Source organism: Elephas maximus, chromosome 24 (genome assembly GCF_024166365.1).
Source record: "Elephas maximus indicus isolate mEleMax1 chromosome 24, mEleMax1 primary haplotype, whole genome shotgun sequence".
NCBI classification, from domain to species: Eukaryota; Metazoa; Chordata; class Mammalia; order Proboscidea; family Elephantidae; genus Elephas; species Elephas maximus.
Window position 1 is genome coordinate 49,640,229 of NC_064842.1, and position 13,195 is coordinate 49,653,423.

General features: G+C 37.5%; 1 protein-coding gene across 6 annotated transcripts in view; it reads left to right on the forward strand.

Annotated features, from left to right (window-relative positions):
• HMCN1 (hemicentin 1) overlaps nucleotides 1-13,195 on the forward strand; it is a 551,288-nt gene that overhangs the window by 276,498 nt on the left and 261,595 nt on the right. For all 6 annotated transcript variants that reach the window (XM_049868532.1, XM_049868536.1, XM_049868533.1 and 3 more), the window contains 2 exons: nucleotides 3,017-3,130; nucleotides 6,872-7,030. In XM_049868532.1, coding sequence (XP_049724489.1) covers nucleotides 3,017-3,130; nucleotides 6,872-7,030 — 273 coding nt within the window. The remainder of the gene's footprint in view (nucleotides 1-3,016; nucleotides 3,131-6,871; nucleotides 7,031-13,195) is intronic.

Consider the following 13,195-nt stretch of genomic DNA (forward strand, 5'->3'; position numbering starts at 1 on the left):
CAATTAGTGCACACATTGTTTTGTGACATTGGTTGCCAACTTCATGACATGTCAACACCCTCCGTTCGACTGTCGGTTTCCTATTACCAGCTGTCCTGTCCCCTCCATCCTTCTATTCCTTGCCCCCGGTCTGGTGTGCCCCTTTAGTTTTGTTTTGTTTTATGGGCCTGTCTAATCTTTGGCTGAAGGTTGAACCTCAGGGGTGACTTCATTACTGAGCTAAAAGGGTGTCCGGGGGCCATATTCTCGGGATTTCTACAGTCTCTGACAGGCCAGTAAGTCTGGTCTTTTTTTGCAAGTTAGAATTTTGGTCTACATTTTCCTCCAGCTCTGTCTGGGACCCTCTATTGTGATCCCCTCAGAGCAGTCAGTGGTTGTAGCCAGGTACCATCTAGTTGCGCTGGACTCTGTCTGGTTTATCTTCATTTTTCATCTCCCATTTTCACCCTTCACACTCAAGCATTTATTGAAGGTTTACTTCATGGCAATTACTCTATAGAATGTTTCTGTTTGATTTGTTCTTTCTTAGTCAAATGAGGGGTTAAGGAGTAAGGGCCCTATGAGCTGAGTGTTAGTTTATGAATTGTACAGTAATTAATGACCCTCTGATTCACCCTTATTCTCCATTCATTCGTGATAAGGAAGTGAAACTGGCAGTGGAGAAGAATGGGTGTAACAAGATTCACAATAAAGATAGATGAGTGGATTTGGAGTGGACAGATGAGGGAGGAAACAAAAGGGTCATAGGTTTTGAACCTGGGATCCAGGAAAGAAATGGTTTCACTTATATAAATGAGAGAGGTGGCAGAGAGAATAAGTTTAGAAGGGAAGATGGGCTCTGATTTGGAGATAACAGAACTAAAAACATTGGCAAAACACCCAGGTGGAGAGGGGACAGACAGTTGGGAATGTAGAATGAGTGATTGGCACAGAACTCTACACTGGAGAAACAAATTTTGGTTCATTCACATAGGAGCCAAAATATACAACACATTTATTTAACTTGCTAAGCACCCAGAGTGTGCAAAATACTGTGCTACAGACTGTAGAATATAAATAAATAAGTAAATAAATGTCACATAGTCCTCACCTTCCAGGATCTTGCATAATAGCAGTGGAAACATAAGGACTATAACAAGGCAGAGAGACAAGTACTACAGTGGGAAGTGAGCAGAAGGGAAGATTAATTCTAACTGCGGAATTTGCAAATAGTTTTCAAAGGAGACAGGATTTAAACTCAGTCTAGAAGAATGTTTTTAGAAGAATGAGTGGGATTTGAAGAGTTGTGGCAAAGGGCATTTCGTTCATAGGAAGCAGCTTTAGCAAAGGCAGGAAGGTATGAGGAAGTAGAGTGTGTTTTGGACTCTTTATGTAGCTTACTTGATTACTAGCTGAGCAGTTGGTGGTTTGGACTCATCCAGAAATGCTTTGGAAGAGAAGCCTGGTGATCTGCTTCCAAAAAAGGTCACAGCCTTGAAAACCGTATGAAGTAGCTCTACTCCACAACCATGGGGTCTCCAAGAGTCAGAACTGACTCAGTGACAATTAACGACAACAATAATACCTTGTGATAAAGGCTTGGAGATCTACTTCCAAAAGATCACACACACACATACACACACACACACACACCAAAACAACCAAACCTGTTACCCTCGAGCCAATTCTGGCTCATGGCAACCCCGTGTGTGCAGAGTAGAACTATACTCATTAGGGTTTTCAAGACTGTGACCTTTCAGAAGCAGATTGCCAGGCCTTGCTTCCAAGGCTTCTACTGGGTGGATTCAAACTCCTGACCTTTCGTTTAGTAGTTCAGGGCTTAACAGTTTGTGCCACCCAAGGACTCCTTCCAAAAGATCATAGGCATTGGAAACCCTATGGAGTGTAGTCTACTCTGAAACACATGGGGTCACCATGAGTCAGAATTGACTCAGTGGCAACTAGTTTGGTTTCTTAGTTTATACCTTGTGATAAGTGAGGAAGTGTATTGGAAAGTAAGGCTAAATAGAAAATTATGCACCAATTTGTGATTTTTATAAGCCAAACTAAGGGATTTAGGCAGTATTCTGAAAGCAATCGGGAATCACTGAAGGTTTTCAAGGGGAGTAAACCAAACCCGTTGCTGTCGAGTTGATTCCAACTCAGAGCGACCCCTACAGGCCAGAGTAGAACTGCTCCATCGGGTTTCCAAGGAGTGCCTGGTAGATTCAAACTGCTGACCTTTTGGTTAGCAGTTGTGGCTCTTAACCACTATACCACCAGGCTTTCCTCAAGGAGCATAGTGACATATTTGAGAAGTTAACTCTTGGGTTTGTTTAAAAATACTTCATTTGAAGTAAGGAGGTCCTAAAATGTCAAGTTGAGAGAAAATGTATGAGTGAATAAAGCATTAGGCATGGGGGTGAAGCAAACAGAGCTAAGGAAAGAAACTTAGGGAATGTCTGTATATGGCATCAAAGGGAGAAGTAGAGTCAAAACCAGAGACTGTTTTTTTATAGATGAAAATTTTAGCCTTAGACTGTAAATATCTCTGTAATTAGATATGAATAACCTTAAAACCAGGGAGAAAATGCTATAAACAAATTTATCTGCAGTTGTATTATCTTCAAACCTTAATTTAGCCAAGTCAGTCTTATCATCATCCCTCTTTTGATTGTATTTCTGTTATCATTATCCTTTTCTCTGTTCGTTTATTATTGATTTTATTAGATGTATGCAACGTTCCAAGATTGTTTTCCTCTTTTTCATACAGACCTATCAATTAATTTCCTAAATTTTTTGGACTCTGTTTTATCAAAATTATTTTGTGCACTTTTTTCTATTATTTTAAGTGATCTTTTCATCCACACATCCATGTGCATGCATATTACAGGAGCTTTCTTCCGTTTATAAATATTGAAATAGCTGCAAGCACGTAAATGCTGATTGTTTTTTTATTGATTCGTTAAGGAAACATAAACAGAGTGCATGTGCTACTGCACTAGGCATTGACTATTTGCATATTTGTTCTTTTTAGAAGCTCCAAAATTGATGGTAGTTCAGAGTGAGCTCTTGGTTGCCCTTGGGGATACAACAGTTATGGAATGTCAAACTTCTGGTATTCCCCCACCTCAAGTTAAATGGTTCAAAGGTATGTTCCTAAAGATATTTGTGTCTGATTCACTTAGTTTTGTTTTCTCTTTAAAAAAAAAAAAAAAGATTTGTTAAAAATTTGTTTTGGTGTGTGACTTAGTAGCCCCATAAAATGTGTTTATGTTCTCACTGGGGACGATAGCGCAAAATTCAAAACTCTGAATTTCAGGATTTGACATCTGGTGTGGATTACAAAACCATGAAAATCAAAGGAGGAAAAGCCCGCCTTTGCTAATCCAGCTGAACGTTTTCTTTGTTAGTTTAGGATTGTTTCCTGTAGAAAATTGTCCAAGAATACTCAGTTAGTGTTTAAAATAGCCTCCCTGATTCCAGTTCACCTTTTTTAGAGAAGATGGCTCTCATCATTTAAAAGTTGTCTAGGTTCTCAAGGATGCATTCTATAAAGTGCTCAAATATAAGACACTCTTTAAAACTTACAGGCACGAGAGACAAATGTATTTCAAGGCCATGAATGCAGGGGCTTGTATCAAGTATAGGCGTTGTCTAGTTCCCTTGCATAAAGATTAACCTCTGTGAGTCTATAATAAAATAGCAGTAATATGCTACTTGACCTTAGGGAGAATATCCTTGGGTCCTCGTCCAGGCTGTTGCTGACATTAGGTATTTTTTTGTAAAAAGTCCTGCTTCTGCTTCTGTCTCAATTCTTCCAATTTATGAGAAAGAGCAATTCCCACAAACACCCTAATAGGGAGGTTGCTAGGATTATTGAGATTCTGTTTGCAAAATACTTTTTAATCTTCAGATGAAAAACGCTAAATAGTACAAAGCGCTATTGTTATGATTGTGTTTGTTAAATCACAGACGTTCCCATAGCAACGGGTTGATGTCGTAATCACAAAATTATGAATTCATCTCGAGTTCAAACTCTCAGGGAACATGAGGTGAAAAAGAAGCGCTTTATGTAGAAAACAAATACTTTTAATAATACAAATCAAAAACGGTGAAAAAGTAGGAGATAATGCCGTTTTTGTGGTTTTGCATGTTAATTGCTTTTTAATCTTCATATTTTCTCTCATAAGAAAACATTTCTGGATTTGCCCCTTAATCTGGTTAATTTCAGTTAGCATATACTCATTTTTACTTATTCAAAATATTTAAAACTTTGAATTTCAAATGAAATACATATCAATTTCAAATTCACATTATAATTAAATAGATCCAGAAAAAAATGTGTTAGAGGCAGTTTTCTTTTTTTTTTTAATGTCAATCAGTCGTTTATGTTAAAAATTCAAAAATGAATGGAGCATGCTGAGATCTCTGCCTGATACAGCAGAATCATAACCAGAGTCTTTTATTCTCCCAAATTGGAGCTCTCCTCAGTATGTTAGTCTTCATGGCACCCTGGTGCCACAAATGCCTTGGAAGCTAAGGAAGGAGGGAGGAAGGCCTGTACAAATTGCTTCTCTTGACTGCCACTACCTGGAAGATTCTGGAATTGACTCCTTATTACTCTCCTCTCAGCCATAGATGTTGCAGTTCAAGGGTCCCTGGAAATAACATTCCATTTTCCACTCTGAGTTATGAACCAGCAGAGATAGAATATAGGCATTAGGTAGTGACAGTCCATATTGGAGGAAATTGCCCTGATGTTTCTGAACAACAGGCAGATCTACCCTCCCCAGTGGCAATGATTGCTACAGTCCACAATAGATTGTCAGGAAAGTTCATCTGTTTTACTGTATATTTCTAATCTTGTTATTTAATATAGGGATTGGATTAAAACTAAGTGATCCCTATTTCATTTTTATTTCAAAGGTTCTGTATTTTTCTAGGGCTTTTCAATAATTTGATGATGAAAATTTTCAGTTGAAATCAAGAAAGGAGAGACTATCAAAATGTGAACAAGTGTGAACTTGATTGAACTAGTTTTTTTCCAGTTTATATTTTGTTTCATTACGGTTGCTCTTGAAACATTAAAAAAATTTTTTTTCACTTTGAAAAAAAAAATCTACTAGCAAAAAGGTCTTTATTTCATTCTATTATGCTCTCTGACATACACAGAAGAAATAAGGGAGAAGTAAATTCCAAAAATCTAAATGCAGTTTAATCCAAACATTTTAATACTTGATGAACAGCTAGGTCACATTGCATCTTCCCCTGGTAGAAGGAAAAGTTTATGTCAACATCATCTGCTTTTATTTATGAAAATTTCCAAGAGGCGCACAGACTCGGCTCCAGTTGCTTCTCTCATTCTCACATGGTATGTAGTAGCAAGCTTAAAAGATTGGTTGAGGTTTTAAATATTGGAATGCTGAAAAATACTTTGTTTTTGGCACTGTTGGTTATCAATGTAACTTTTTTTTTTTTTTAAATTTAGAGTTCCTTTGACCTCCCTTCCTTCCAAAAATATAAAAACAAAAAGAAAATTGTCTGTCTATTGCCTTGAGACTGTTGGTTGGTGCTTCTTGTAGTGTCCTAGAGAATTACTAGCTCTCAGGTTCCCTCTACCCATTAGTGGCGGTGGGACCTAATTCTATGGGCCTCAGACCTGAGGCACATGGCTAGTGTGTGGGATTTTGGAGAGAACCTTTTCAGATTTGACATCTGGGAGTGCTACGAAACTCCAAAACAATGGTCCTCAAACCTCCTGGAAGTTTTGAGGAACTCCACAAAAACAAACAAACAGCAAAGCTGTGGACAATGAGCTGGCATTAAACATCCAGGTCTATTATGCACGTGGTATTATACTGGTTGTCCTGGTTAATTTCGTTCTTTGGAGGGGAGACACCACTGGAGGAAGGGGAAGGATAAAGAGAAGCCTAATTTAACTTAAAGCTTTGTTGAGGCATTGTTTGCCTTCAAATAAAAGTGTTTCTAAAGGGATTAGAGGTGCTGAAGGGAAACATAACATATACAGGTAACCCAGGCAAAATTCATCTTTCTTGGGCCATCCTTCCCTCATATTGAAGTAAAATTTCCATTTTCACACCTTTACCCCCTTAGAGCCCCACTACCACCACTCCCCACAAAAACCCATAACTCCAACTTGAAAAACTTTTATGAAAAATACAGATTTTAGTGGTGGTATTTTTTTTATCCTGGGGGTTCATGTAACAAAATCTCTCTTACCATTGTTGGAATTTCCTCACCAATACTTTCTCTTCTCCAACATGCTCTTCCCTATTCTCTTCAGCTAACTGTGGTTCCTTCTTCCCCAGCCTTCCTCAGCTTATACCTTTCACAAAACAAAATCTAACTGAATAGCATTCAGCGAAGCAAAAACCTAGTCATTAGCCAAACTAAGACCATCTCTAGCCTCTCAAGCATTCTCTGAGTAACAAAATCACTCTGCCCAGAAGCAATGATAGAAATCTGCTTTCAACTTTCTTCCCATTTTCTTCTTACCTAACACAGTCATTGTTTCAAATGCCACCATTTCTCAGTCCCCCAATGTAGCTTCAAGAGCTTATCTTTACTTAGGTACATAGAAATTTAGAAATATTTGTACAAAATTCATTATAGGGCCAGATTTTGGGCTATAGATTATTAGGCTGTAGACTTATAAAAAAAAAACAGACTAATTAATCAGCTCAGTGCCAATAAACACTTCATTCTCTCACTGCATAAACAATAAGTGTCTGCTTTGCACCAGACGCTTGTATTTAAAAAACTTTGCGGTCAACTTTATTCAGAAGTTTTGAAATCCAACCAATAGCAGAGTCAATGTAAATACTATGTAAATACTTGTGTTTAATGTTCTCCCCTTGTTTTGACTTAGGGGATCTTGAGTTGAGGCCCTCAACATTCCTTATTATTGATCCTTTTTTGGGACTTTTGAAGATTCAAGAAACTCAAGATCTGGATGCTGGTGATTATACATGTGTAGCCATCAACGATGCTGGAAGAGCCACTGGCAGGATAACTCTGGATGTTGGCTGTAAGCATCCCAGCTCTGATAGACAAACTTATTTCAGTGTCAATCCACTAGTATTCCATGTTTAATAACTTTGAAGCAGTTAGGTAGAAATTGTTGTCAGAATGCAAAAGTAAAGTGAACATTTCAAGTAACTAATATAATAATGATACTTAGCATTTATTGTTTTCAATGTACCAGGCATGGTGCAAATAACCTTTATATGCATTGTCTCATTAAATCTTCATAACTACCCTAAGAGGGTAATGCGATCATTATCTCAATTTTCTAAAGAAGGAAACTGAGGGTTAGGAAGGCTAAACAACTTGACTAGAGTCATAGAGCTAGGGAAGGGGAGCCTGGATATTTGAACCAAGGTTTTCTGACTTTAGGGTCCCTTGGTGGTGCAAAAGGTTCATATGCTCACTAATAACAGAAAGGAAGGTGGTTTGAGTATACCCAGTGGTACCTCAGAAGAAAGGGCTGGTGATCTACCTCCAAAAACTCAACCATTGAAAACCCTGTGGAGCGTAGCTCTGCTCAATTACACATAGGGTCACATGAGTTAGAACCAGCTCCGTGGCAAGTGTCCTTTTTTTTTCTGACTTCAGAGATTGTGAGCTTAACCAGTATATCAGCTATTGCCAGTTTCCTCTCAGGAGTCATTTACTCTGACATACCAAATTTTTAAGTATTAACAACTAAAAAACTAGAGATCAGAAATTAGACTTTGGCCCTAGACCATAATTTAGAGTTGTTGTTGACAGCAAAGGTAGCAATTGTGCTTTTACTTTTTTTTAATTCACTAGCAATTATTCTCCAGTGCATAAAGTAAGTACAAACTACAAATAAATGTCCATTGCAATGTCAGGGATACAGCATGTACATGACAACTGTAGTTGTGTTACTGTAGAAGATTGGTTCTCCCTCCTTGTTTGTTCTTCCATCTCATGCCTTTTTTAAAAAACTCTCCACACGGTATGGTAAAATATGAAATGAAACAGCTTCAGCCTGGCTGCTTAATTTAAACAGATGATTTAAACATTTGCATCACCCAAAGCTTATAAAATATGACATTTCCTTAAGTTGTATTTTCTTTTATGTATGCTGGGGTCACCATGAGTCAGAATTAACTTGACGGCAACTAACAACAGCAACATAATGATTTTTATGCCAAGTTGTTTTTTTTTTTTTATTAAACAAAAATTAGGCATTATAAAGAAAATGCATTTTTTAAAAGAATAAAGTAACAAAACATTTTAGTTCTATTATCTTAATTTTTGAAGTGGATACAATGGCTCTCTAACTTTAATATGTCATTTTATGTCAACTAATTTTTTCCTCCTGGAATCTTTTATGACCCCTTTGCCCCCCATCCATCTGCTGAGTGTTCTGCATTCTTTGAGATTACACCCTGGGGGTTGAATCAGCAGAGCTGGAAACGGCCACAAAGACCGCTGTAGACTCTGTCTAGGGCATGGCAAGATGTGTTTGAATCATGACTAAACTTTGTGGTTATTAAGAGAATGCCTTGGAAATGTGACTGGAATCTCTGGGTGGAGGGTATTTCTGGATCTACCAGCAGGGTATAAAGGTCAAGTACATACAAAATTCTTGTTTTCAAGCAACATCCTAAGCACAACATTTCAATTCTCAATATCTGCTGACTTTTCTTCTCCCTCTGTCTTGCACATATATTTCATATTTACCCAACATTCTTTTAGAATTGTCTAGCTCTTTTTTATTTTTTTTTTAGAGAAAGAGGGAAGCAGCCCGAGTAATTGTTCCCAGCAAGAAGAGAATGACACTTTCATCCCCTCCAAGTTTGTGTAAAATCTAACCTTATTTCACATTCTTCTTTGCTTACTCACTGCCTTCTTAGTAATCTCTTTAGGTTCTGGACTTTCCAGGTTCTTTGTTCTGCCCAGTGATACACTGTGTATGGGTTGGGGCTGTCTGTGCTAGGGTGACTGACATTGGATTAGGAACATTCCAACAAATGTTTTGTATTTATCCTTCATTCTTTGAACTGAACTGAACTTTGCTTTATCTTCACTCGTGTTCAAGAGTGACCTTCTCTAAAATGATGGCTTTCTCAACTTTTATTCCAGTAATCACCCTGATGGAATTAACATAAATTCAATTGTTTGCTTATTGTAAACTTGATCCTTGTTAACATTTGCCAAATAACTTAGTATTAAAGTCAGCGTTATTCCTGTTGCTGTCATGCCTTAATTGTTTCATTATTCATCGTTAGAATCCTGGTCATCATAACTGACAGAGGTTGTCTGTTCACATAAAACTGTTGTTAGATATCCTAGAAGGCAGAGGATGTGACGGCTCAGAACTATGTAAATCCAGTCACGTTGATGGTTGTGGTTATCACTATTAGGTTTAAAAGCAAAAAAAAAAAAAAAAAATCCCCCAAATTTATGTAGTGGTTAGGAGAATGTACTCCTCTGGAGAGGGATTGGGTTTCTGAATCCCAGCTCTATCATCGTTGACTTTGTGACCTTTCTGTCTGACTTGTCTATAAAATGTAAATGGTACCTACCTCACAGGGTGGTTGTAAAGATGAGATGAGACACTACCCATGTATAGTGCTTGGGAACTGAAACTTGGTGGACATTCAGCACGTTAGTGGTTAGTGCTGTTCCCCTGAATCTGCTCAATGCAACATGTATCAAAAGGGCATATTAACTTCACAAATTACGTGGTCATTTTGATTCTTTCAGTTTTGAAAGTGATATAGGAATGCATATGTATATATAGAGAGATATAGGTAGATATATGTATCTATATACCTATCTATATCTGTAATCTATATATCTAAATCTCTATAATAAACACATTGCTGTTGAGTTGATTCCAACTCATAGTGACCGTAAAGGACAGGGTAGAACTGCCCCATAGGGTTTCCAAGGAGCAGGTGGTGGATTCGAACTGCTGAGTTTTTGGTAGCAGCCAAACACTTAACCACTGCACTACCAGGACTCCCTTTCTATTTTTTAAAAAAAACGAAACCCGTTGCCATCGAGTCAATTCCAACTCATAGTATTTAAGATTTAGCACTGAGCTTTTAATATGAAAGTCAGTTTCAATTTGCTTTTTAAAAAGGACTTTGAACAAGTTAAGTAATAAACTGGTAGTAGTGCATAAAATTATTCATGTGAATTCCAAAATTATTGGGCATATATTTAAGTACGTTATGACTTAAGAAGAAAAACATGCTTTTATCCATATCATGTACCTTTTTGGGCTTTAAGATTGTTTTCGCGGGGCTGTTACTTCACATCGACAACACTAGATTGAAAAAATAATAATGGAATCCTGTTTAATATTATTTCTGAGTTCTAGCTTCTTGTAATGAGTCTCCTTTTTCCTATTTCTCATTATCATGGCTTTAACTTATGGACATTTCAGGTCAACAGGGAAAGTTACCAATGATTTTTATTCTATTTAAAGAGGGGTAGTGAATTGCGAATTTATTTGGAAGGAAGAAGATTGGCTACATCAAACCAAATGTTGGCCTGGCAGTAATTTTATTGGCAACATTCAGCACCACACAGGGTTTGAGCCTTAGTCTGTGGTTGTGTGTTAAGTGGTTTGGTAGAACCAAAACAGTGTGTCCAGCTGTTTTAGGAAAGAAAAATCTGTTTGACCAATATAATGCAAGGGTTGTCATAGGGAGGAATATAAAACCAAATATATATATGGAGGTATATATTTTTTATATATATTTAATTATTATTAAAGGAATTAGAAAAATTTTGGAGTCGGTTTTAGAGCAAAATGGTCAACCCATTTTTAACTGTTATATTTTCCAAATAATATGTGCACAAAACTATAACTCTTAAGTGACAACAATGCCGTGGTGCTACACAGTTCTCTGCACACGAATACTTAGGGGATCCACAGAATCTTGGTAGACTAAAATATATGCAGAAGCCACAAAGATGATATTGAAAAGAGCTACATTAAATTCCAGAACTAAAAAATAAAACCACACCCATTGCCATCAAGTAGATTCTGACTCATAGCAACCCTATAGGACAGAGTAGAACTGCCCCGTAGGGTTTCCAAGGAGATCTAATAAATTAACTCTACAATATTTGTGGCTAATGATAGTTAATATTTGGTGTTTACTATTTACTAAATGATTTATAAAGATTATGTCTTTTAACAACATGAGATAGAAAATGTTATTATCCTTCTTTCATTCATAGGGAAATTCAGACTGGGAGAGGTAAAATAATTTGCCCAAGTTTATAGACTAAGAGGTAGTGGAGCTGCCATTTGAAACCACTCAATGGGCTCTTAACCTCTGTAAATAGCACAGCCTCTCCTGTACCAGTACTGTATGTTGTACTACACGTACTGGCTGCTTCACCACCCCCTATTCTCATTAATCTGTTTACCATCCACCCAGTGTAATTCACTTGAAGTCCAAGTTGGCCGTATGCAGGAGTAGGAAGTATTTAAAAGGCTTCTTGGCCTGAGTTATGAATTGCTTCATTTTTGAGGTTTACTTGTCATTGATGTCTTCTTTGTGCTGTCTTGGCCGCTTACCTAGTGCCTGGTATTCTCATTTGCCTTGTTTTCTGGTACTAGCAAGTAATTTCCCTGATTGGTGGACTTTTACATATTTCTTGTACCGTTCTTGTGCCTAGGACTATTCCCAAAGTGCCTTCCCTACAGATGACTTCTCCGTGTTAACTGAGTTTTCTGGGCACAACTTGAGCTTTGCTTATCCTTTTAAACATGTTTGTTCTTGCCTTTCTTAGCTCTGAAAATTCTAATTTGTCATTATTTTCACTGATGCCTGTGTCCTAATGTGTCAGTAACACCTCCCTCCCCCCTCCAACCCCCCTACAGTACTTGGTTGATCCCAGGCTTATGCGTATCCTTTTGCTATTCTAGAGTTTCTTTCTGTCCCATCTCCACATTTCACTTGCCCACACTCTGAGCCTAACATATCCTGAGACTCATGCTGAGACTTTTATACTTAACCTACACTTTTTAGAGAAGTTACCTGCCTGAGAACAAGTGACTGTTAACCACTCCAGAGAAAAGTAACTAGGTCTTGTAAACTTAGGGTGTACAAGCATTGGGCTACTTTATAAACTATCTTAAAAATATGTTCATTTTGCCTATTACTTTTGTAAGTCAGTTTCTCATGAGAGAAATGTAAACACAAATGCGCTACTTCTTTTTAAAAACATTTTGCCCACTTGTGGCATATAATTTAATTTTGTTTCGTTTAGATTCAATAAACAAACAATAGTTTCTGAAATTACCATGTTTCCTTCGGAAGTGTGAATTCAAATGTAGTGGGCCAAAGTTGTCATCACATATACACACACACAAACACACACGCACTGGATTATTGTTGAAGTGGCTTAATATTGACCCAATAATTCATTCACAAATACCTAGCAATCACTTGTAATTCACAAAGTACTGTGTTAGTTGCTGTTAACGATAAAAATATAGGTGTAAATATAAACTGTTCAGAAATTTACAGTTTAATAGGAAAACTAAGACCTATGGTGTAACAAAAGACTAAGTGTGACGATTGCCGTGAGAGTGGTATGGAATGAGTTAGTTCAACTGAGGAGGATGGAGGAGCGACCTTGATGAACTGGATCGAAGAATTGTATTTCAATAGCTAGAGATCTAGACTTTGCAATTGAGAGAGATGAAATAACACAGGTATAGCTATAGGAAAGGTCTATCCTTGTTTGAAGAATACTGAGGAGTTCTGATAGGCCAGAGGTTAGGATTTGTGCAGGGAAATAGCAGGAGATGAGGTTGCAAGGTTAGAGGAAATCCTTGAACCCAGGCTCAGAAAAAGCACTAACACGGCTCCCAAGATAACTGTTCATCTAGATGCCAGAATTCCCATGAAAAGGAAAAAGGTGATCTTCAAACTCATTTTTGTTAGCCGTCGAAACAGCCTGACAGTGGGCAGTTGTAAGAATCTGTAGAGAAAGGGAAGCTGATAAAATGGCAAAGAATTGTGCTCTGGAGTTGGATTGACCTGGTTTGGATCCTAACCTCACTGCTCAACTCCATGTGACATTTAGCAAGTCAACTCTCTGAGTCTCAGTTTCTGTACCTGTAAAATTGGGATAATAGTAGCACCTACGTCACAGGGATGTTGTGAAGATTAAATGAGATAATCAGCAT